Source organism: Eleutherodactylus coqui, chromosome 11, assembly GCF_035609145.1.
Source record: "Eleutherodactylus coqui strain aEleCoq1 chromosome 11, aEleCoq1.hap1, whole genome shotgun sequence".
NCBI lineage: Eukaryota > Metazoa > Chordata > Amphibia > Anura > Eleutherodactylidae > Eleutherodactylus > Eleutherodactylus coqui.
The window spans coordinates 138,329,554-138,352,402 of record NC_089847.1 but is presented as its reverse complement, the minus strand read 5'-3'; the positions used below and the strand labels follow the sequence as shown (position 1 = coordinate 138,352,402).

Sequence of the window (22,849 nt, the reverse complement as noted above, 5' to 3'; positions counted from 1 at the left end):
GCACTGTAGTCTATAGGGGGCCGGTGCTCTATGTGGAGAGTCCGCACTGTAGTCTATAGGGGGCCGGTGCTCTATGTGGAGAGTCCGCACTGTAGTCTATAGGGGGCCGATGCTCTATGTGGAGAGTCCGCACTGTAGTCTATAGGGGGCCGATGCTCTATGTGGAGAGTCCGCACTGTAGTCTATAGGGGGCCGATGCTCTATGTGGAGAGTCCGCACTGTAGTCTATAGGGGGCCGATGCTCTATGTGGAGAGTCCGCACTGTAGTCTATAGGGGGCCGATGCTCTATGTGGAGAGTCCGCACTGTAGTCTATAGGGGGCCGATGCTCTTATGTGGAGAGTCCGCACTGTAGTCTATAGGGGGCCGATGCTCTATGTGAAGTGTCCGCACTGTAGTCTATAGGGGGCCGATGCTCTATGTGAAGTGTCCGCACTGTAGTCTATAGGGGGCCGATGCTCTATGTGGAGAGTCCGCACTGTAGTCTATAGGGGGCCGATGCTCTTATGTGGAGAGTCCGCACTGTAGTCTATAGGGGGCTGATGCTCTTATGTGGAGAGTCCGCACTGTAGTCTATAGGGGGCCGATGCTCTTATGTGGAGAGTCCGCACTGTAGTCTATAGGGGGCCGATGCTCTATGTGGAGAGTCCGCACTGTAGTCTATAGGGGGCCGATGCTCTATGTGGAGAGTCCGCACTGTAGTCTATAGGGGGCCGGTGCTCTATGTGGAGAGTCCGCACTGTAGTCTATAGGGGGCCGGTGCTCTATGTGGAGAGTCCGCACTGTAGTCTATAGGGGGCCGATGCTCTATGTGGAGAGTCCGCACTGTAGTCTATAGGGGGCCGATGCTCTATGTGGAGAGTCCGCACTGTAGTCTATAGGGGGCCGATGCTCTATGTGGAGAGTCCGCACTGTAGTCTATAGGGGGCCGATGCTCTTATGTGGAGAGTCCGCACTGTAGTCTATAGGGGGCCGATGCTCTATGTGAAGTGTCCGCACTGTAGTCTATAGGGGGCCGATGCTCTATGTGAAGTGTCCGCACTGTAGTCTATAGGGGGCCGATGCTCTATGTGGAGAGTCCGCACTGTAGTCTATAGGGGGCCGATGCTCTTATGTGGAGAGTCCGCACTGTAGTCTATAGGGGGCTGATGCTCTTATGTGGAGAGTCCGCACTGTAGTCTATAGGGGGCCGATGCTCTTATGTGGAGAGTCCGCACTGTAGTCTATAGGGGGCCGATGCTCTATGTGGAGAGTCCGCACTGTAGTCTATAGGGGGCCGATGCTCTATGTGGAGAGTCCGCACTGTAGTCTATAGGGGGCCGGTGCTCTATGTGGAGAGTCCGCACTGTAGTCTATAGGGGGCCGGTGCTCTATGTGGAGAGTCCGCACTGTAGTCTATAGGGGGCCGATGCTCTATGTGGAGAGTCCGCACTGTAGTCTATAGGGGGCCGATGCTCTATGTGGAGAGTCCGCACTGTAGTCTATAGGGGGCCGATGCTCTATGTGGAGAGTCCGCACTGTAGTCTATAGGGGGCCGATGCTCTATGTGGAGAGTCCGCACTGTAGTCTATAGGGGGCCGATGCTCTATGTGGAGAGTCCGCACTGTAGTCTATAGGGGGCCGATGCTCTTATGTGGAGAGTCCGCACTGTAGTCTATAGGGGGCCGATGCTCTATGTGAAGTGTCCGCACTGTAGTCTATAGGGGGCCGATGCTCTATGTGAAGTGTCCGCACTGTAGTCTATAGGGGGCCGATGCTCTATGTGGAGAGTCCGCACTGTAGTCTATAGGGGGCCGATGCTCTTATGTGGAGAGTCCGCACTGTAGTCTATAGGGGGCCGATGCTCTATGTGGAGAGTCCGCACTGTAGTCTATAGGGGGCCGATGCTCTATGTGAAGTGTCCGCACTGTAGTCTATAGGGGGCCGACGCTCTTATGTGGAGAGTCCGCACTGTAGTCTATAGGGGGCCGATGCTCTATGTGGGGAGACAATAGTGACTTTTATCTGAGACTTACCACACGGTAGGGATCGGAGGTTGAGTTCTCCTGTGGAGTTTCACATCTGCACATGGATTTAAAGGGATATTCCAGGCAAATACTATTAATGGTCCCTCCGCACAGAACATCAATAGTTGATCGGCTAGGGTCCGCTGATCGGGTACCCGCTGCCAGCACCAGAGCACACAGGTACAGAACAGAATGCGCCAACCCCTGTGTAATGGCCGGGGCGGTTATTTCAGGTGCAGCTGTCATTGCTTTTAATGGAAGCCTGCAGTTACCAGTGCTGGCCACTCTACAGGGGGTCGGCGCTAACTGCTTCTGTTCTGTGAATTGTGGGGCTAACGGCGTGCACCCGATCACCTGATTGGCCGGGGTCCTGAGCGGCAGACCCCATCTGATCAACTACTGATGACCTGTCCTAAAGAGGGGTCATTAATAGTATTTAAACCTCTTTTACCCCAGTCAATGGGACAATCTGCGTGTAGCCACCCAACACGGATACGGGGAAGAACTAACCGCTCAATTATTTTTTGTGACGTGGATTTTAAAATATGTGCACAGAAAACCCGGCATCCTGTGATCTACAGCGGCGACTTCCACCGCGCTCTGTGCGGACCCGCATACTCACGGGGGTCTGATGCTGCAGCCAGCATGGCCGGTACCCATGATAAGCCAGTTGGGTAAGTACAGGGGTGTTCGTTATGTTTCTGCTTTGCCCCTAAATTAGCACTTTATAAGTGCTGACGATGAACGAGCTGTAACAGTCAGCGGGCGGCGCGGCGCCTCCGCAACATTGTCCATGATTTGTAATAAAGATTTTCTGTTATTTATCTGCAGGATCCGGAGTGTTCTCTGTCACTGGGTGTAATGGGGTGTCTGTCACTGGCTGTAATGGGGTGTCTGTCCCTCGGTGTGATGGGGTGTCTGTCACTGGGTGTAATGGGGTGTCTGTCCCTCGGTGTAATGGGGTGTCTGCCCCTCGGTGGGATGGGGTGTCTGTCACTGGGTGTAATGGGGTGTCTGTCCCTCGGTGTAATGGGGTGTCTGTCACTGGCTGTAATGGGGTGTCTCTCCCTCGGTGTAATGGGGTGTCTGTCACTGGGTGTAATGGGGTGTCTGTCCCTCGGTGTGATGGGGTGTCTGTCACTGGGTGTAATGGGGTGTCTGTCACTGGCTGTGATGGGGTGTCTGTCCCTCGGTGTGATGGGGTGTCTGTCACTGGGTGTAATGGGGTGTCTGTCACTGGGTGTAATGGGGTGTCTGTCCCTCGGTGTGATGGGGTGTCTGTCCCTCGGTGGGATGGGGTGTCTGTCCCTCGGTGTGATGGGGTGTCTGTCACTGGGTGTAATGGGGTGTCTGTCCCTCGGTGTGATTGGGTGTCTGTCACTGGCTGTAATGGGGTGTCTGTCACTGGGTGTAATGGGGTGTCTGTCCCTCGGTGTGATGGGGTGTCTGTCACTGGGTGTAATGGGGTGTCTGTCACTGGGTGTAATGGGGTGTCTGTCCCTCGGTGTAATGGGGTGTTTGTCCCTCGGTGTAATGGGGTGTTTGTCCCTCGGTGTAATGGGGTGTTTGTCACTGGCTGTAATGGGGTGTCTGTCCCTCAGTGTAATGGGGTGTCTGTCCCTCAGTGTGATGGGGTGTTTGTCACTGGGTGTATTGGGGTGTCTGTCCCTCGGTGTAATGGGGTGTCTGTCCCTCAGTGTAATGGGGTGTCTGTCCCTCAGTGTAATGGGGTGTCTGTCACTGCGTGTAATGGGGTGTCTGTCCCTCGGTGTGATGGGGTCTCTGTTCCTCGGTGGAATGGGGTCTCTGTCCCTCGGTGGGATGCGGTGTCTGCCCCTCGGTGGGATGCGGTGTCTGCCCCTCAGAGTGATGCGGTGTCTGCCCCTCGGTGGGATGCGGTGTCTGCCCCCTGTTGTGATGCGGTGTCTGCCCCCCCCCCCCCGTTGTGATGCGGTGTCTGCCCCCCCCCCCCCCCGTTGTGATGCGGTGTCTGCCCCCCCCCCCCCGTTGTGATGCGGTGTCTGCCCCCCCCCCCCCCCCGTTGTGATGCGGTGTCTGCCCCCCCCCCCCCCCCCCCCCCGTTGTGATGCGGTGTCTGCCCCCCCCCCCCGTTGTGATGCGGTGTCTGCCCCCCCCCCCCCCCCCCCGTTGTGATGCGGTGTCTGCCCCCCCGTTGTGATGCGGTGTCTGCCCCCCCGGTGTGATGCGGTGTCTGCCCCCCCGGTGTGATGCGGTGTCTGCCCCCCCCGGCGTGATGGGGTGTCTGCCCCCCCCGGTGTGATGGGGTGTCTGCCCCCCCGGTGTGATGGGGTGTCTGCCCCCCCGGTGTGATGGGGTGTCTGCCCCTCCGGTGTGATGGGGTCTCTGCCCCCCGGTGTGATGGGGTCTCTGCCCCTCGGTGTGATGGGGTGTCTGTCCCTCGGTGTGATGGGGTGTCTGTCCCTCGGTGTGATGGGGTGTCTGTCCCTCAGTGTCCATGCGCACACTCTTATACCTGCTGCCCCTATAGAATCAGAGCCCATCGGAGATCTCCTACTGTGGGGGCAGCTTTTATATCCACATTCCTCTCTTCCTCTCATGGAGCTCCAGGACAATCAGTCCTTCAAAAGATGGCTTTTGAGCAATCATTTTCCATAAACTACTAAATGGTACTAATGCCTTTTAGTACCAATTAGTAGCATGGGAGCTGCTGGGTGATGTAGTCAGGGAACTGGCCACCCGCTTAATACGGGGCTGACAGCTGAGACAATGTAATCGGCTGTTATCAGTGCAGAACCCCGGGCAGAACACAGCGTGTGGTCCGCCTTATCACTGTTCTTCAGGCAGAACTGAATTCCATCGTGAAAGATGGGCTCCTTTAGACACAACGATTATGGCTCAGAAGATGGCTGCGTGTTACATGTTGGGTGGAGTTGTTCTTTTCGGCTCTTCTGACCTCGTTCCGCCATGTATTAGCCGCTCCAGCGATGGCCGGGGAGGAGGCCATCCTATATTGATCCAATGTCTAACCCCCCAACAGTCACACTAAAATTAGAAAAACCTTCCTGAAGATGTCACTTAGACCGTGAACGAACGTCTCGTAAAGATATTTAACCCCTTAAGTGCATATTTAACCCCGTAGTAACAATTCATTTTCGTCTTGGATGCCAGGAAATCGCTTCCCCCTTTGTGTCCCAGCGGTCAGCACGTGTTCATCTTCTCATCGCTGTAGCGGTGACACTTGATGGTTTGCGGGACGGTCCAGCTATTGATGGAACGGCTTCTGTTATATATAATATATTCAAGAACTCTTAGTTTTTATCGGGGAGGGCAATGGGGGGGGGGGTAATTTCAGGATTGTGTTTGGGCTAAACATTGGTAGAAATCTTATGTTTCTGCTTTTCTGCGGTCCTTCCGGTTACGGCAGCACCAGATCTATAGAGGCGTTATTATGGTTTACAGATAAAGCCTTTTTACGTGGCGCCCCCTTCTGGGACCAGCACTGTTTTATTCTTCAGTCGACAGCTGATATCAGATGTGCTTATTGGAGCCAACTTGTAGTTTTTATTGGCACCATTCTCGGGTAAATACAGTTTTTTTTCAATTATTTTATCTTTTTGTTTTTAGGAAACGAGATGATCAGAAAACGGCTATTGTGGCATTTTTTTAGTTCAGTTTTCTTGTGTGCGCACTCCCGCTGATTGCGGTGCTATAGCTTAGTCTGCGGTGCTCATACCTGGGGGCGGCTTCCCTTTAAGGTACAACTCTGCTTGTCATCTATATGCTTGTATATTTTATTTTCTCTTGTACCTGCTACGTGTTTGTATCACGCGTTGATCACCCCCCAGTGAGTAGAGGGGCATTTGGCGGTAATTATCACTATTTTCCCAGCACACCTCATCGCCCGCCGTTGATACATTTGTTGCTTCTTTGACTATGTCTAGAGATGTGGAGTCGCCTTGTACATCCCCCGCCTACTGCAGTCAGACTGCAACAAGTTTTGCAACTTTTAAAAAAAGTTGCATCTCCTAAATGTCTCTAAATTCTGGACATGTAAGCTCCGCCCGCTTTTGGTGACACTTTGAAAAAGAGAGGCGGAACATCTGTTCTGTTTGGTGCAAAGTAATAATTTGTCTAAATTGATTTATGGCAAAAAAATGCACAACTTTCACCAGAATTCTGGCGCCGGACCAGTAATAAATGTCCCCCGTTGTATATAGCGACCTGTGATCAGATTTTTTTCCAGAGCACATGTGTTTTGTAGCAACGGTGACCCCTGCAGGTGATGACATGCACTACACCAAGTCATAGAACGGTCAAATACTGGTTATTGTGGAGTATCATAGAATACATAGATCACACCTAGTCAAACCCATTTCAGCTAAATGACGACTTATCCGTCCTGCGACCCCCTGACTCATCCGATTGGTGGATTATTCCCTCCCACCGCTTTACTTCCGCTATATAGATCTTGGCTCGGGCTTCTATTCCTCCATCGGCTGCACATGGCGGCTTCTGCTTCGCCCTCCTTGTTGTTCGGCTTGGTAAACTCTCTGAGCCACTTGTTTGTAATGATCCTGAGCTTTCCTTGTCTGCGCCTCCTGCGATAGAAGAGAGAAGTCTGAAAATACTGCGCCACTGTTCAGCATTAGGTCAGGCGCCATTCACGCCGCTGTCATCATTTTTCACAGGAGGAATAGTGCAGCATGCAGCCCAAAAAGACACAACCGAACCCGACTGACTCCAGTATGAGGGATCCGGCGACGGACACTGAAGCCAAGACTCCAATGTGAACAGAGCCAGAAATGTGAAGGAACTTTGGAAATACACTCATTGTCAAAAACAATCCAGACCCTAAAAGGAGCCCCATCACCTGGGCTGTTCTGTCCGAGGTGGTGGGACCCGTGGATCGGAGCACACAAGGTGACCGGGCTCAGGACCCCCGACAGATCACCAGTAGAGGGGAGCGTCTGATCAGACTGTTAGGGGGTGTTGGGACCAGTGCATGGGGGCACACAAGGTGACCGGGCTCAGGACCCCCCCCCCCCCCCCCCCAACAGACCACCAGTAGAGAGGAGCATCTGACCAGACTGTTAGGGGGTGTTGGGATCAGTGGATGGGGGCACACAAGGTGACTGGGCTCAGGACGCCCCCTACAGACCACCAGTAGAGAGGAGCGTGTGACCAGACTGTTAGGGGGTGATGGGACCAGTGGATGGGGGCACACAAGGTGACCGGGCTCAGGATGCCCCCTACAGACCACCAGTAGAGAGGAGCGTCTGACCAGACTGTTAGGGGGTGATGGGACCAGCGGATGGGGGCACACAAGGTGACCGGGCTCAGGACGCCCCCTACAGACCACTAGTAGAGAGGAGCGTCTGACCAGATTGTTAGGAGGTGTTGGGACCAGTGGATGGGGGCACACAAGGTGACCGGGCTCAGGACGCCCCCTACAGACCACCAGTAGAGAGGAATGTCTGACCAGACTGTTAGAAGGTGTTGGGACCTGTGGATGGGGACACACAAGGTGACTGGGCTCAGGACGCCCCCTACAGACCACCAGTAGAGAGGAGCGTCTGACCAGACTGTTAGGAGGTGGTGGGACCAGTGGATGGAGGCACACAAGGTGACCGGGCTCAGGACGCCCCCTACAGACCACCAGTAGAGAGGAGCGTGTGACCAGACTGTTGAGGGGTGATGGGACCAGTGGATGGGAGCACACAAGGTGACCGGGCTCAGGACGCCCCCTACAGACCACTGGTGGAGAGGAGCGTCTGTCCAGACTGTTAGGGGGTGTTGGGGACCAGTGTATGAGGGTACACAAGGTGACCGGGCTCAGGACGCCCCCTACAGACCAACAGTAGAGAGGAGCGTCTGACCAGACTGTTAGGAGGTGTTGGGACCAGTGGATGGGGGCACACAAGGTGACCGGGCTCAGGACGCCCCCTACAGACCACCAGTAGAGAGGAGCGTCTGACCAGACTGTTAGGAGGTGTTGGGACCAGTGGATGGGGGCACACAAGGTGACCGGGCTCAGGACGCCCCCTACAGACCACCAGTAGAGAGGAGCGTCTGACCAGACTGTTAGGACCTGTATCAAATCTTGTACCGTCTCTAGCTTGGATACAACAGGGTACTAGAGCCTCCATGCCCGCCCGTATCACATCTTGTATCCAAGCTAGAGGCAGTACAACAGGGTACTAGAGCCTCCATGCCCACCCGTATCACATCTTGTATCCAAGCTAGAGGCAGTACAACAGGGTACTAGAGCCTCCATGCCCTGTATCACATCTTGTACCGTCTCTAGCTCGGATACAACGGGGTACTAGAGCCATGTAGCGGAGGTTGTTACTGACAATGAGTGTCTCTTGCGGTTTTGTACCAATGCCTGGTGTTCTCACTGATCCACCAAGGGGATGAGATCCTACAGACTGCGGCCGGCTCACATGACTATATTGCGCCTTCCGTGTATCTGACGCACGCTCTCATGCGCAGTCCTCCTGTTCTTTGTGTTTCAGTTTCCCACTCTGTCTGCATATCAACGCCACCAATAGGTAATGTAATAGCGTATGAGCTGCGGTGATCACGCGCCCACAGAGGACAACGGGCTCCCTCGTGTGTAATACGCGCTAAATTACAACACGCTGCGTTCTTTTTGCGCTCGCGTATTACATAATACATATACGCAAATGTGAGCAAAACGGTGTAGTACCATGCATCTGACTGCCTGCGAATTACTGTGTATCATGCGGTAAACCATCACCCATGTGAGCCCGGCCTAACAGCTGACAGAAGGGTAGCTCACACTACGCTGCCAGCAAGCAGAGATCTTGGAAATGGCAAGAAACTGACATATTGGTGAAGCGTGGTTTGTATGACCCCGCTCTCCATGGTTCCGAGGACTCACCATGTGGTTCCTGTCCCTCTCTTCGCTGTCCACGCACTTCCTGAGTTCCTTCATGTCGATCCTCTCCCTGACCTTCCTCAGATGAGCCAGCCGGCGTTCTTCCTTCTTCTTGTCGGCGGCGGCTATGGTCTGGTGGTGTTCGCCGCGCTCCTCTTGTGCCGCCTTCCTGGCCTCCATAATGCTCACGTTTTGGAGTTGCTGTTCCTTCAGCTTCTGCTCCTCCTTCTGTAGACGCTGGAGGGTCTTCATCCTAAGGATACATATGGAAGACCACCTTATGGAGAAGCCCAGTGTGGCCATAACAGACCTGCGTACGGCGCGTCTCCGGACCGGCACCTGTGAGCCTCCTGACTCTCGCTATATTTCTCTTCAGCCTCTGCTTCCCTTTTTCGCTCCCATTCAAGATGTTCCGTTTTCTTCTTCTGTTGACGTTCCTGCATCTCTTTCTTGTGCCGTAGTCTTAGTAATTCTGACTCCCCGAGATGCTCAACTGCAGGAGGTGATGGTTCCTATAAAGAAGGAATAATGAGATTGATAAACAACTTTATAGGCAGCATTCTCAGTGATGTCACCGCTGCTCTGTAGTGATGGATAGGCTGTATTCTCAGTGATGTCACCGCTGCTCTCTAGTGATGGATAGGTTGTATTCTCAGTGATGTCACCGCTGCTCTCTAGTGATGTATAGGTTGTATTCTCAGTGATGTCACCGCTGCTCCCTAGTGATGGATAGGTTGTATTCTCAGTGATGTCACCGCTGCTCTCTAGTGATGGATAGGTTGTATTCTCAGTGATGTCACCGCTGCTCCCTAGTGATGGATAGGTTGTATTCTCAGTGATATCACCGCTGCTCCCTAGTGATGGATAGGTTGTATTCTCAGTGATGTCACCGCTGCTCTCTAGTGATGGATAAGTTGTATTCTCAGTGATGTCACCGCTGCTCTCTAGTGATGGATAGGTTGTATTCTCAGTGATGTCACCGCTGCTCTCTAGTGATGGATAGGTTGTATTCTCAGTGATGTCACCGCTGCTCTCTAGTGATGTATAGGTTGTATTCTCAGTGATGTCACCGCTGCTCCCTAGTGATGGATAGGTTGTATTCTCAGTGATGTCACCGCTGCTCTCTAGTGATGGATAGGTTGTATTCTCAGTGATGTCACCGCTGCTCCCTAGTGATGGATAGGTTGTATTCTCAGTGATGTCACCGCTGCTCCCTAGTGATGGATAGGTTGTATTCTCAGTGATGTCACCGCTGCTCTCTAGTGATGGATAGGTTGTATTCTCAGTGATGTCACCGCTGCTCTCTAATATTGAATAGGCTGCATTCTCAGTGATGTCACTGCCACGCTCTAATAATGGGCTGCATTTTCAGTGATGTCACCACCATGCTCTAGTAATAGACTGCATTCTCAGTGATGTCACCGCCGAGCTCTAGTAATAGACTGCATTCTCAGTGATGTCACCGCCGAGCTCAAGTAATAGGCTGCATTCTCAGTGATGTCACTGCCGAGCTCTAGTAATAGGCTGCGTTCTCAGTGATGTCACCGCCGAGCTCTAGTAATAGGCTGCGTTCTCAGTGATGTCACCGCTGTTCTCTAGTCCTGGATAGGCAGCGTTCTCAGTGATGTCACCGCTGCTCTCTAGTCATGGATAGGCAGCGTTCTCAGTGATGTCACCGCTGCTCTCTAGTGATGGATAGGCAGTGTTCTCAGTGATGTCACCGCTGCTCTCTAATATTGAATAGGCTGCATTTTCTGTGACGTCACCGCTTCCCCACAAGTGACAGGCTGCATTGTCAGTGATGTCACTGCCACGCTCTAATAATGGGCTGCATTCTTAGTGATGTCACTGCCTCGCTCTAGTAATAGGCTGCATTCTCAATGATGTCACCGCCGCGCTCTAGTAATAGGCTGCATTCTCAGTGATGTCAGCGCCGCGCTCTAGTAATAGGCTGCATTCTCAGTGATGTCACCGCCGCGCTCTAGTAATAGGCTGCATTCTCAGTGATGTCAGCGCCGCGCTGTAGTAATAGGCTGCATTCTCAGTGATGTCACCGCCGAGCTCTAGTAATAGGCTGCATTCTCAGTGATGTCACCGCCGAGCTCTAGTAATAGGCTGCATTCTCAGTGATGTCACCGCCACACGAGTGGCTGATCACTCATCGGGCACCTGATCATTTTTGCTCCTCCATTTAGCAGTCTGGCTTACTGCATGCCTTCAGGTCAGATGGTGATTGAGCCTCTCTGTAGTATATATCTTGTATCCGGCCTCTTTTTCTGTGAGTATATATAAATATACAATAAAATGCCTTCTGCTAACTTACTTTTTGGGAAGAGTTGAAATCCGTATGAACCAGAACATCTTTCATCGTTAACCGTCTGCGTGGTGCATCAGAAATAGCTTCAAATAAAGCGCTTTGATTGGATGAGCCGATGATATCGGACAGCGCCGCCTTCAGGTCTGAGGTAGACGATTCACTCTTAGTGGTTGTTCTTCCTGTAAGAAATAATTAGTTCTCTATAATATAAGATTAGGCTTCTAATTTAGCCCCCCCCCCACACACACACACACGGCCTCAGTTGCTATGGAATACTAACCACCACCTAGCCGGACAGCAGGCGTGTGCTTACAGGACCTGTGATGTCACTGTGATGCCATCAGTCACATGACCAGAGGTTGCGCAGTGTGTGAAGGACTCTGCTGTGCTGCTTGTATGTATGTGACGTGCATGGAGGCTCTAGTACCCTGTTGTACCACCTCTAGCTTGGATACAAGATGTGATACGGGCAGGCATGGAGGCTCTAGCACAGTCTCTAGCGGTGGGCATGGAGGCTCTAGTACCCTGTTGTACCACCTCTAGCTTGGATACAAGATGTGATACAGATGGGCATGGAGGCTCTAGTACCCTGTTGTACCGCCTCTAGCTTGGATACAAGATGTGGTTCGGGTGGGCATGGAGGCTCTAGTACCCTGTTGTACCGCCTCTAGCTTGGATACAAGATGTGATACAGACAGGCATGGAGGCTCTAGTACCCTGTTGTACCACCTCTAGCTTGGATACAAGATGTGATACAGGCGGGCATGGAGGCTCTAGTACCCTGTTGTACCACCTCTAGCTTGGATACAAGATGTGATACAGGTGGGCATGGAGGCTCTAGTACCCTGTTGTACCGCCTCTAGACGACTCTCCAGCTTCTCACACCCCAATAATGCGCCCCCCTCTGGTGAAATCTCTTCTCTGCATCGTAGAGGCGTCTAGTGGCCAACAAGCTCTACAAGCTGAAGAAGAGGTCACTACACACAAGGGGCCTCCGGGAGCCTCTTATAGGCCAAGGGGGAACCACTTTTTCGGTCTGCGGTGACAAGAGCACTTCTGGGGGCGCAGGAGGGTTGTTGACTTCCAGAAGTTAATCTGCCGCATTGTGTTTTAATTCTTTACCATTTTTCATGTTTGCTTCCAGGAAATGGAAATATTCTACTACAGTAAGAGACCATCAGAGACTGAAAACCGGAGCAAATCCTTCCTCCATGGCTGAGGGTTTGTAACAGTGTATCAGTCTAGACATTCTTGCGCATTCAGTACCTAAAGCAGCGCCCATCTCTTCCCTGCTACTTTGTTACAATGTATCGATGAAATGTATCAGCATTGATTACAAACTTAGGTCCTAGAGCATTGTACATTGCAGCAAAGCCTCAGCAGTGAGAAGTATCTGGTCTGCAGGGTTATCATCCTGTGGATAGAAGGTTTGTTCACATCTGTGTCGGAGCCTCCAGGCGGGGATGTAGCACAACATTATGGACAGAATAGCTCATTGTGCTGCACTATTCAGTTTGCGGGCAGCATGAAGGAACCCCATCCTAATCGGGTCCGTTGACCTCAGTGAGGCGCCGCTTCCAGCACTTCCATTGTTTGGCTCCAATGACTGAGTCAAGCAGTGAATACTCCGGCACAAGTCTGAACAGAACCAAAAGCAGAATATTTCCATTCACGAACAGCAAGCAGAGATTTGTTTTTTACTACGCTGCGCGCATCGCAGTCCGTACCTGGCTTCCGATAGAAGGGCTCTGGCTGGTTCCTCTTCCAGTACTTCCAGTCAGGTCGGTCACTGGTGTCCAGTCTCTGTTTTTCCCACAGGCTGGAATCGGTGTTCACGGCGCTGTCCACCATGGTGGTCTGCGTGGTCTTGGACAGACACGTCTCATCATCACTCTCATCATCCAGAGACTCCTGACCTTCAGCCTCAGATGACGATGAGGAGCGCCGGTCACGCTCCTTGCATCTCCTGGCTCTGGTCTTCATGGTTGGGTTCAGTAGTTCTTCATCGACGTCCTTCTTACCCCGGATGTAGACGGTGGTCCTGGGTGAGAGCGGCCACCAGTCCTGGCAGCAGGTAGGTAGATGTGAGTGGATGCTGTGATAGTGACACCTGTATTTGTGGGCGTGGTCAGCGGAGCACATGGGGACCGCCACTGCGCTGCTGTAGGTGGCGCTTCTATCTGCTGTGTCCCGGTAGGACAGACGGCTACTGATGGGGCGGTGAAGGGTGTCCACGATCCGGTAGTGAACCGACGGCGAGATCCATACGGCCACCCTGAGGGGGACAGTTGATTTCTTGCCGTTCCAAAAACTAACCGTCAGCTCTTCATCCTCGGTAGCTGCAAGAAATGGACACGCCTGAAATTGTGTGTAGAAACCACAGGGTGATTCATACCATATTATATACGGGTCTGCGGCGTAATGGAGTCTATAGAGGCTCTCGGCACCCTGGCCTGTACAGCGTGTATACCCTACAGACTGCTGCAGAACCTCTTTAAAGGGTCGCTCTGGTCTACTGTTAATGTATAGGTTCTAACAGACTATGGAGGAATTTATACATTGACGCACGCCGGTTCTCTGGTATAATGATATCGCGCGTTTTGCGGCCCGCTATAGTTGTATTACAAGTAGGTGGAGTTATGTGGAGGCGGAGCTACTATAGACGCGGCCGATGTGCTGGAGTTTATGCAATAAATCAATGTAAATTATAGCACAAATTACAGATTGCAATGTTTTGGTGCACGGACGGCCAAAGATGCGCCAAACTTACTGCAAAGAACGCACCTCTTCATACATCTGGTACATATTATAGTTGGGTTTACAGGGGCTAAGAGGATACGAGATAACCCCGATTGGTGGGGGTCTCACTGCTTAGACCCCTCTGATCCTGAGAATAAGGGACCCCCTCTTCTCATCACTGCCGGCTCGCTGCACCCACCCGCACAGACTGGCTGGAGCGGCGGTCGCAATCCGGCGCAGTGATATTTTTTTCCATTTCACCCTACTTAGCAATTTTTTAAAGTTTTTCAATCCCTTATTACTACATTACATAGAGGCACTTAAACATCTCATCCCACAAAAACCAACAAACCCTCAAACAGCGGCGCGGTGGATACGGAAGGGTCATGATAGTTTTGGAAAATAGTAAAGAAAAACTGACAATTAATGGAAAAAAGGGGCGCCGTGTCACTAAGGGGTGTTGTAGGGTTAAAAAATCGGGCTGCTCTCTTGAAAAGTGTTGGAATGAGCCATGCCTAACGCCCTGTGCGACGACGACGACGACCGTATAGGTGACGACTACCTCGTAGGGGATCCCTGGTCTCCAGGCCTAGAATGACCGTCCCCGGCCCGTATCTGGTCAGCTGCGGTTCCCAGGGGGCTAACACGTTGTCTCCGGGCACAATGCAATGTCTGAGCGCCTCTTCGTGGTGGATGACATCACAGGCACGTGTCTTCTGTAACATAGCGGGAAAACGCTCGCCATCCACACACGGCTCGGTAAATTCGATCAGAAGCACTCCGGGTTCTTCCTGATGTGAGACAAGGAGGAAATGTAAAAACAACACTCACATTAGCATAAAGGCGGACATTACCGCGCCGGAGTCCGCTGGTCGCTATTTTCAGTGTGCTAATATATATATATATTGATATCTCCCTACCTCTTGTATCGCCACACCAAGATAGTAGAATCCGTCGGGCTCTCTTCGGGCCAGCACTCCACCTCGTCTAAAGATCAGACTTACGCAGGGAAATCTGGGCGAAACCGTCAGCCTTCCACACATTACACCGCTGCAGTGAGGAGGGTGAGCGGGCAACAGACATCTGGGCGAAATAATGAGCAAAACAACAAAAAGTACCGTACAACAATACATGAACACATAGCAAAAGGTGCACAGAGTATAACACCGATATCTAAGGCAAACGAGGAGGAGCCTGGGCAAGTAGCGGGGAAAAGGCAACAGCCTCACGTCTTCAGTAAAAACATTGTACTACAGACAAAACTGTTAGACATTACTATAATACCCTATATGTACAAGAATATAACTACTATAATACTGCCCCCTATGTACACGAATATTACTACTATAATACTGCCCCTATGTACAAGAATATAACTACTATAATACTGCCCCCTATGTACAAGAATATAACTACTATAATACTGCCTCCTATGTACAAGAATATAACTACTATAATACTGCTCCCCTATGTACAAGAATATAAATACTATAATACTGCAACCCTATGTATAAGAATATAACTACTATAATACTGCCCCCTATGTACAAGAATATAACTACTATAATACTGCTCCCCTATGTACAAGAATATAACTACTATAATACTGCCCTCCATGTACAAGAATATAACCACTATAATACTGCCCCCTATGTACAAGAATATAACTACTATAATACTGCCTCCTATGTACACGAATATAACAACTATAATACTGCCCCCTATGTACAAGTATATAACTACTATAATACTGCCCCCTATGTACAAGAATATAACTGCTATAATACTGCTCCTATGTACTAGAATATAACTACTATAATACTGCCCCCTATGTACAACAATATAACTACTACAATACTGCCTCCTATGTACAAGAATATAACTACTATAATACTGCCCCCTATGTACAAGAATATAACTGCTATAATACTGCTCCTATGTACTAGAATATAACTACTACAATACTGCCCCCTATGTACAAGAATATAACTACTATAATACTGCCTCCTATGTACAAGTATATAACTACTATAATACTGCCCCTATGTACAAGAATATAACTACTATAATACTGCCCCCTAAGTACAAGTATATAACTACTATAATACTGCCCTCTATGTACGAGAATATAACTACTATAATACTGCTCCCCTATGTATAAGAATATAACTACTATAATACTGCTCCTATGTATAAGAATATAACTACTGTAATACTGCCCCCTATGTACAAGAATATAACTACTATAATACTGCCCCCTATGTACAGGAATATAACTACTATAATACTGCCCCCTATGTACAAGAATATAACTACTATAATAGTGCTCCTATGTACAAGAATATAACTGCTGTAATACTGCCCCCTATGTACAAGAATATAACTACTATAATACTGCTCCTATGTACAAGAATATAACTACTGTAATACTGCCCCCTATGTACAAGAATATAACTACTATAATACTGCCCCTATGTACAAGAATATAACTACTATAATACGGCCTCCTATGTAAAAGAATATAACTACTATAATACTGCCCCCTGTGTACAAGAATATAACTACTATAATACTGCCTCCTATGTACAAGAATATAACTACTATAATACTGACCCCTACATACAAGAATATAACTACTATAATACTGCTCCTATGTACAAGAATATAACTACTATAATACTGCCTCCTATGTACAAGAATATAACTACTATAATACTGCCCTCTATATACAAGAATATAACTACTATAATACTGCCCCCTGTGTACAAGAATATAACTACTATAATACTGCTCCCTATGTACAAGAATATAACTACTATAATACTGCTCCCTATGTACAAGAATATAACTACTATAATACTGCCCCCTGTGTACAAGAATATAACTACTATAATACTGCTCCCTATGTACAAGAATATAACTACTATAATACTGCTCCCTATGTACAAGAATATAACTACTATAATACTGCCCCCTATGTACAAGAATATAACTACTATAATACTGCCCCCTATGTACAAGAATATAACTACTATAATACTGCCCCCGGTGTACAAGAATATAACTACTATAATACTGCCCCCTGTGTACAAGAATATAACTACTATAATACTGCCCCCTGTGTACAAGAATATAACTACTATAATACTGCCCCCGGTGTACAAGAATATAACTACTATAATACTGCCCCCTGTGTACAAGAATATGACTACTATAATACTGCCTCCTGTGTACAAGAATATAATTACTATAATACTGCCCCCTATGTAGAAGAATATAACTACTATAATACTGCTCCTATGTACAAGAATATGACTACTATAATACTGCCCCCTATGTACAAGAATATAACTACTATAATACTGCCCCCTATGTACAAGAATATTACTACTATAATACTGCCCCCTATGTACAAGAATATAACTACTATAATACTGCCCCCTATGTACAAGAATATAACTACTATAATACTGCCCCTATGTACAAGAATATAACTACTACAATACTGCCCTCTATGTACAAGAATATAACTACTATAATACTGCCCCCTGTGTACAAGTATATATCTACTATAATACTGCTCCCTATGTACAAGAATATAACTACTATAATACTGCTCCTATGTATAAGAATATAACTACTATAATACTGCCCCCTATGTACAAGAATATATCTACTATAATACTGCCCCCTATGTACAAGAATATAACTACTATAATACTGCCCCCTATGTACAAGAATATAACTACTATAATACTGCCCGCTATGTATAGGAATATAACTACTATAATACTGCCCCCTATATACAAGAATATAACTACTATAATACTGCCTCCTATGTACAAGAATATAACTACTATAATACTGCTCCTATGTACAAGAATATAACTACTATAATACTGCTCCTATGTACAAGAATATAACTACTATAATACTGCCCCTATGTACAAGAATATAACTACTATAATACGGCCTCCTATGTAAAAGAATATAACTACTTAATACTGCCCCCTGTGTACAAGAATATAACTACTATAATACTGCCTCCTATGTACAAGAATATAACTACTATAATACTGCCCTCTTTATACAAGAATATAACTACTATAATACTGCCCTCTATAAACAAGAATATAACTACTATAATACTGCCCTCTATATACAAGAATATAACTACTATAATACTGCCCTCTATATAGAAGAATTTAACTACTATAATACTGCCCTCTATGTACAAGAATATGACTACTATAATACTGCCCCTATGTACAAGAATATAACTACTATAATACTGCCCCCGGTGTACAAGAATATGACTACTATAATACTGCCCCCTGTGTACAAGAATATGACTACTATAATACTGCCTCCTATGTACAAGAATATAACTACTATAATACTGCCCCCTATGTAGAAGAATATAACTACTATAATACTGCTCCTATGTACAAGAATATAACTACTATAATACTGCCCCCTATGTACAAGAATATAACTATAATACTGCCCCTATGTACAATAATATTACTGCTATAATACTGCCCCTATGTACAAGAATATTACTACTATAATACTGCCCCCTATGTACAAGAATATAACTACTATAATACTGCTCCCTATGTACAAGAATATAACTACTACAATACTGCCCCCTACATACAAGAATATAACTACTATAATACTGCTCCTATGTACAAGAATATAACTACTATAATACTGCCCTCTATGTACAAGAATATAACTACTATAATACTGCCCTCTATGTACAAGAATATAACTACTATAATACTGCCCCCGGTGTACAAGAATATAACTACTATAATACTGCCCCCTGTGTACAAGAATATGACTACTATAATACTGCCCCCTATGTAGAAGAATATAACTACTATAATACTGCCTCCTATGTACAAGAATATAACTACTATAATACTGCCCCCTATGTACAAGAATATTACTACTATAATACTGCCCCCTATGTACAAGAATATAACTACTATAATACTGCTCCCTATGTACAAGAATATAGCTACAACAATACTGCTCCCTATGTACAAGAATATAACTACTATAATACTGCCCCCTATGTACAGGAATATAACTACTATAATACTGCCCCCTATGTACAGGAATATAACTACTATAATACTGCCCCCTATGTACAAGAATATAACTACTATAATAGTGCTCCTATGTACAAGAATATAACTGCTGTAATACTGCCCCCTATGTACAAGAATATAACTACTATAATACTGCTCCTATGTACAAGAATATAACTACTGTAATACTGCCCCCTATGTACAAGAATATAACTACTATAATACTGCCCCTATGTACAAGAATATAACTACTATAATACGGCCTCCTATGTAAAAGAATATAACTACTATAATACTGCCCCCTGTGTACAAGAATATAACTACTATAATACTGCCTCCTATGTACAAGAATATAACTACTATAATACTGACCCCTACATACAAGAATATAACTACTATAATACTGCTCCTATGTACAAGAATATAACTACTATAATACTGCCTCCTATGTACAAGAATATAACTACTATAATACTGCCCTCTATATACAAGAATATAACTACTATAATACTGCCCCCTGTGTACAAGAATATAACTACTATAATACTGCTCCCTATGTACAAGAATATAACTACTATAATACTGCTCCCTATGTACAAGAATATAACTACTATAATACTGCCCCCTGTGTACAAGAATATAACTACTATAATACTGCTCCCTATGTACAAGAATATAACTACTATAATACTGCTCCGTATGTACAAGAATATAACTACTATAATACTGCCCCCTATGTACAAGAATATAACTACTATAATACTGCCCCCTATGTACAAGAATATAACTACTATAATACTGCCCCCGGTGTACAAGAATATAACTACTATAATACTGCCCCCTGTGTACAAGAATATAACTACTATAATACTGCCCCCTGTGTACAAGAATATAACTACTATAATACTGCCCCCTGTGTACAAGAATATGACTACTATGATACTGCCTCCTGTGTACAAGAATATAATTACTATAATACTGCCCCCTATGTAGAAGAATATAACTACTATAATACTGCTCCTATGTACAAGAATATGACTACTATAATACTGCCCCCTATGTACAAGAATATAACTACTATAATACTGCCCCCTATGTACAAGAATATTACTACTATAATACTGCCCCCTATGTACAAGAATATAACTACTATAATACTGCCCCCTATGTACAAGAATATAACTACTATAATACTGCCCCTATGTACAAGAATATAACTACTACAATACTGCCCTCTATGTACAAGAATATAACTACTATAATACTGCCCCCTGTGTACAAGTATATATCTACTATAATACTGCTCCCTATGTACAAGAATATAACTACTATAATACTGCTCCTATGTACAAGAATATAACTACTATAATACTGCTCCTATGTACAAGAATATAACTACTATAATACTGCTCCTATGTACAAGAATATAACTACTATAATACTGCCCCTATGTACAAGAATATAACTACTATAATACTGCCCTCTATAAACAAGAATATAACTACTATAATACTGCCCTCTATATACAAGAATATAACTACTATAATACTGCCCTCTATATACAAGAATTTAACTACTATAATACTGCCCTCTATGTACAAGAATATGACTACTATAATACTGCCCCTATGTACAAGAATATAACTACTATAATACTGCCCCCGGTGTACAAGAATATGACTACTATAATACTGCCCCCTGTGTACAAGAATATGACTACTATAATACTGCCTCCTATGTACAAGAATATAACTACTATAATACTGCCCCCTATGTAGAAGAATATAACTACTATAATACTGCTCCTATGTACAAGAATATAACTACTATAATACTGCCCCCTATGTACAGGAATATAACTACTATAATACTGCTCCCTATGTACAAGAATATAAAGACTATAATACTGCCCCCTATGTACAAGAATATAACTATAATACTGCCCCTATGTACAATAATATTACTGCTATAATACTGCCCCTATGTACAAGATTACTACTATAATACTGCCCCCTATGTACAAGAATATAACTACTATAATACTGCTCCCTATGTACAAGAATATAACTACTACAATACTGCCCCCTACATACAAGAATATAACTACTATAATACTGCTCCTATGTACAAGAATATAACTACTATAATACTGCCCTCTATGTACAAGAATATAACTACTATAATACTGCCCTCTATGTACAAGAATATAACTACTATAATACTGCCCCCGGTGTACAAGAATATAACTACTATAATACTGCCCCCTGTGTACAAGAATATGACTACTATAATACTGCCCCCTATGTAGAAGAATATAACTACTATAATACTGCCTCCTATGTACAAGAATATAACTACTATAATACTGCCCCCTATGTACAAGAATATTACTACTATAATACTGCCCCCTATGTACAAGAATATTACTACTATAATACTGCCCCCTATGTACAAGAATATAACTACTATAATACTGCTCCCTATGTACAAGAATATAGCTACAACAATACTGCTCCCTATGTACAAGAATATAACTACTATAATACTGCCCCCTATGTACAGGAATATAACTACTATAATACTGCCCCCTATGTACAAGAATATAACTACTATAATAGTGCTCCTATGTACAAGAATATAACTGCTGTAATACTGCCCCCTATGTACAAGAATATAACTACTATAATACTGCTCCTATGTACAAGAATATAACTACTGTAATACTGCCCCCTATGTACAAGAATATAACTACTATAATACTGCCCCTATGTACAAGAATATAACTACTATAATACGGCCTCCTATGTAAAAGAATATAACTACTATAATACTGCCCCCTGTGTACAAGAATATAACTACTATAATACTGCCTCCTATGTACAAGAATATAACTACTATAATACTGACCCCTACATACAAGAATATAACTACTATAATACTGCTCCTATGTACAAGAATATAACTACTATAATACTGCCTCCTATGTACAAGAATATAACTACTATAATACTGCCCTCTATATACAAGAATATAACTACTATAATACTGCCCCCTGTGTACAAGAATATAACTACTATAATACTGCTCCCTATGTACAAGAATATAACTACTATAATACTGCTCCCTATGTACAAGAATATAACTACTATAATACTGCCCCCTGTGTACAAGAATATAACTACTATAATACTGCTCCCTATGTACAAGAATATAACTACTATAATACTGCTCCCTATGTACAAGAATATAACTACTATAATACTGCCCCCTATGTACAAGAATATAACTACTATAATACTGCCCCCGGTGTACAAGAATATAACTACTATAATACTGCCCCCGGTGTACAAGAATATAACTACTATAATACTGCCCCCTATGTACAAGAATATTACTACTATAATACTGCCCCCTATGTACAAGAATATAACTACTATAATACTGCTCCCTATGTACAAGAATATAGCTACTACAATACTGCTCCCTATGTACAAGAATATAACTACTATAATACTGCCCCTATGTACATGAATATAGCTACTATAATACTGCTCCCTATGTACAAGAATATAACTACTATAATACTGCCCCCTATGTACAAGAATATAACTACTATAATACTGCCCCCTATGTACAAGAATATAACTACTATAATACTGCCCCCTATGTACAAGAATATAACTACTATAATACTGCCCCCTATGTACAAGAATATTACTACGATAATACTGCCCCCTATGTACAAGAATATAACTACTATAATACTGCTCCCTATGTACAAGAATATAGCTACTATAATACTG

The 22,849-nt window shown here is 45.7% G+C and overlaps 1 protein-coding gene across 2 annotated transcripts in view; it reads right to left on the bottom strand.

The window, feature by feature from the left end:
* Nucleotides 1-6,090: 6,090 nt before the first annotated feature.
* The window catches only part of C11H11orf16 (chromosome 11 C11orf16 homolog), a 32,237-nt gene continuing 15,478 nt past the window's right edge, over nt 6,091-22,849 (bottom strand). The window contains exons 3-9 of one of the 2 annotated variants that reach the window (XM_066583660.1): nt 14,865-15,027; nt 14,504-14,735; nt 12,933-13,544; nt 11,212-11,384; nt 9,228-9,400; nt 8,892-9,141; nt 6,091-6,585 (exon numbers count right to left, since the gene is read on the bottom strand). In XM_066583660.1, coding sequence (XP_066439757.1) covers nt 6,469-6,585; nt 8,892-9,141; nt 9,228-9,400; nt 11,212-11,384; nt 12,933-13,544; nt 14,504-14,735; nt 14,865-15,027 — 1,720 coding nt within the window. In that variant the 3' untranslated portion in view covers nt 6,091-6,468. The remainder of the gene's footprint in view (nt 6,586-8,891; nt 9,142-9,227; nt 9,401-11,211; nt 11,385-12,932; nt 13,545-14,503; nt 14,736-14,864; nt 15,028-22,849) is intronic. The other variant, XM_066583662.1, reaches the window with a different exon arrangement.